The 3,100-nt window shown below is 57.9% G+C and overlaps 1 protein-coding gene across 1 annotated transcript in view; it reads left to right on the forward strand.

The window, feature by feature from the left end:
- LOC104495966 (acyl-CoA dehydrogenase family member 10-like) overlaps positions 1 to 759 on the forward strand; it is a 14,131-nt gene extending 13,372 nt beyond the window's left edge. Inside the window, exons 14-15 of the mRNA XM_010139024.1 lie at positions 313 to 381; positions 601 to 759. Of these exons, the coding sequence (XP_010137326.1) occupies positions 313 to 381; positions 601 to 759 (228 nt within the window). The remainder of the gene's footprint in view (positions 1 to 312; positions 382 to 600) is intronic.
- Positions 760 to 3,100: the final 2,341 nt, after the last annotated feature.

Consider the following 3,100-nt stretch of genomic DNA (forward strand, 5'->3'; position numbering starts at 1 on the left):
CAGCTGATGCTGCCACATCCAGCACGGGGAGTCGGCAGAGCACACACTGGTCCAGAAGGCTGCCCGTCCCTGCAGTTCTGTGGGGAGATCCTCTCCGGGGGAGCGGAGGGAAGCTCAGATCCTCTTTCATAGAACAGAATCATCAAATTGTTTAGGTTGGAAAAGACCATTAAGATCCAACTGTTCACCCAGCAGGGCCAAGTGCACCACTAAACCATGTCCCTTAGCACCACATGGCCACGTCTGTTAAAGTTCTCCAGGGAGCGTAAGAGGAGGTAGGAGGATGTAGTATTTCTCCTCCTCTTCCATCAGGCAGAGCGTGCCAGGACCGAAGCGGAGGCTCTGACGATGGCTGTACAGACTGTGGATCAGGATGGCCAGGTGAGCAGCCAGGCACACCGGTGTCCTCCACACCAGGAGCACACTGCACCCTGGAGCCCGTGAGCACCAGGGGTGATGTGTCCTGTCCGTGTGGGGTCCCAGGTGAGGACACCTCCCCGGCAGGGCATTTGGAAGGGCCCGGGGCGTTTGCTGCTGCCCTCCCCATGTTCTGCAGCCCCTTACTTGCCCTGCGCGGGCTTTGATCTCTCTCTCACACAGGTTTCTGGAGCTGAGCGTCTCAGCAGCACAGACCCCAGCCTGGTGCTTCCCTCAGACCTGAGCTCCATGTCTGGCCGAAGGTCCCATGTGGTTGACAGGGCAGTGCTCTCCAAAATGGAGCTGAGCCACAGCAGTGGGGAGCCTCGGCTGTTGGACTAAACCAGCCGGTCTGGCATGGGAGAGGTCATGTTAACAGCAGCCTGCGAGCTTCCAAATGCCAGTGGTGGTGGTTGTTACCTCCTATCTGGGCTCCGTGCTTTTATTGCCACGTGTAACAGATAAAGGGCAAAATCCACCCCTGGGTCACGAGGACATTCAATACCAGCCTTGCAGAGGAGGGAGTTGGTCAGGAATGGCTGGGTGGGGCTGCAGGACTTGGTTTGGGGAGTAAAGAGAATGGGGCGAGGTGTCTCCTCCTGCAGCACACCCCGACCTCCAGCTACCTGCAGACGCCGGAAGAATTCCCGTCGGTGGAACTGGATCAGGTCCTTGAGGACTCTGGCCTCAGGGAAGGCTCCAAAGCTGAGGCAGTGCCTGACCCCCGGAGGTGGGAGGATCTGGGAGGACTCAGTGATCCCATGGCTGCCGTGGATCTCTCTGGGTTTCTTTGGGGACCACCGAAGATGCAGACTGGATCAGTGGGGGCTCTCAGTGCTTCGCAGAGGGCGGCAGTGGGAACAATCATGGTAATTCCCGGGCTCTTTTTGTGTACTCCAGTGTTAATGCAACACTAAAGTGATGGGCACATTCTCTGAATGCTTCTCCAGCTTCTCCAGCACGGTCACAGCCTCACAGCCCGCTGTTACAAGGCCACATGCATCTGCCCAGGGTCCCCGCCACATCCCTGCTGTCAGGGGCACATGGGGTGCTGTGGAGGAGCCCTGGGGTGGCTGTGCTGGCTGGTCAGGGGGACCACAGGGGCGCGGGGGGCCTGCCCAGGGTCCCCGCCACATCCCTGCTGTCAGGGGCACATGGGGTGCTGTGGAGGAGCCCTGGGGTGGCTGTGCTGGCTGCTCAGTGGGACCATAGGGCTGAGGGGAGCCTTGTGACCTGAGCTTTGGTTTCTCCCAGAGTGAAGTTCTACCTCTGCCCCAGCACTGGGTTCTGCTGTGGAAGGGGCCTGTGTCTGGGTCCGTCTCTGCCCAGCCCAGACAGCTGGGATGATTTTCTGCCCTTTGCGCATCCCACCGTCTCATCTTTGAGGCAGGCTCAGTCCCAGCCAGCTCTTGCAGGGCTCAGGGTTTGCGGCCGAGGGCTGGGTCTGCCCTGAAGGTGTTTCCTCTGTTGCACGTCGTTCCAGTGCTGCGGGGTTTGTCCGCTCCACTCCGGGCGAGGGAAGGGTCCTGCTCGAGAGGAGCAAAAGCATTAACACAGGGCTAATGCTCGGTGCCATCGGTTGTCCCTCAGCAGATGACACACTGAGGACAGCGTTTGGGAGCTGATGTGCCCTGGGGGTGTGCAGCCTGACCCCGTCCCTCTGCCAGATGAACAGGCACATCTCTGCGGGTAAAACAGGTCTTCCTGGTGTCTCCCACAAGTGGTTTAACAGCTGCAGGTCTGCAATAGGAGGGAGAACGTGCTGGAACAAGTGGTCCTCACGAGTGCCACCTCCTCAAGTGCTGCCCAGGACCTGCTGTCTGGGGCTGCAGAGGAGAATCGCTCATCCCTCAGGGGATAAGGCTGAGAGAGGCTGAGATCCAGGGCAAGAGGATTTCTTTTCAGCTGAAGTAGGAGACACGCAGCCTAATCCGAGTCCTGCTGGGTAACCTTGGGCGGTCGGTGTGTCTCTCTGGGCTTTGTGGTTCCTCTCAGGTCCCCTCCCGAGCAAAACACCTGAGACCTGCAGGTGCAGGAACTACCACTGTGCTACCACCAAGACATTCAGCGACCTGGGCCTTCCAGGACAGCGGGTTCAACTATTTCTGAATTTATTGCACACTTTTTCTGCCTCTTGATAAACCAGTGCCATCCACCCGCGGTTTCACAGACCCTCACTAAAGAGATGCTGTCAGATACAGTGTAATTACCACCAGCTTGTTGTGAGGCTAAAAACTCTTTATGTTTTTGGTCTGTCGCTTCCTTCGTAGTGGTGATGATAACTTGAGAACGCCTCTCTTCCCTGCTTGTGAATTGCCGCTACAGCACACTGAGGCTGCACAAGGCATCTTAAGCAGAAAAGGCATTAAACCATCGTTGGGAGCGACTCCACAGCCTCTCATTTGCATGCACCCAGTAATGCTCCTCTTGTGACAGCACCGCGCCGGCTTTGTGGCACTTCCCTCGTGTCTGGGTTTCCTCTGCCTTTCTCCTGCTGGTTGCCAGCACAAAGGTCCCTGGGCAGGGACAAGGAGACAGTGCTGGTGCCGGACACTGGTGAGGCATCCCTGGTGCACTAAACCAGCTGTGCCAGTGTGGTTTGAACTAAGCTGGGCTGGGGCAGGGAGTGTCTCCTTGAACTGGGCACTGGTCAGGCTGCACCTCGAATCCTGGGTTCAGTTCT

This window comes from Buceros rhinoceros, unplaced genomic scaffold, assembly GCF_000710305.1.
Source record: "Buceros rhinoceros silvestris isolate BGI_N320 unplaced genomic scaffold, ASM71030v1 scaffold35570, whole genome shotgun sequence".
NCBI lineage: Eukaryota > Metazoa > Chordata > Aves > Bucerotiformes > Bucerotidae > Buceros > Buceros rhinoceros.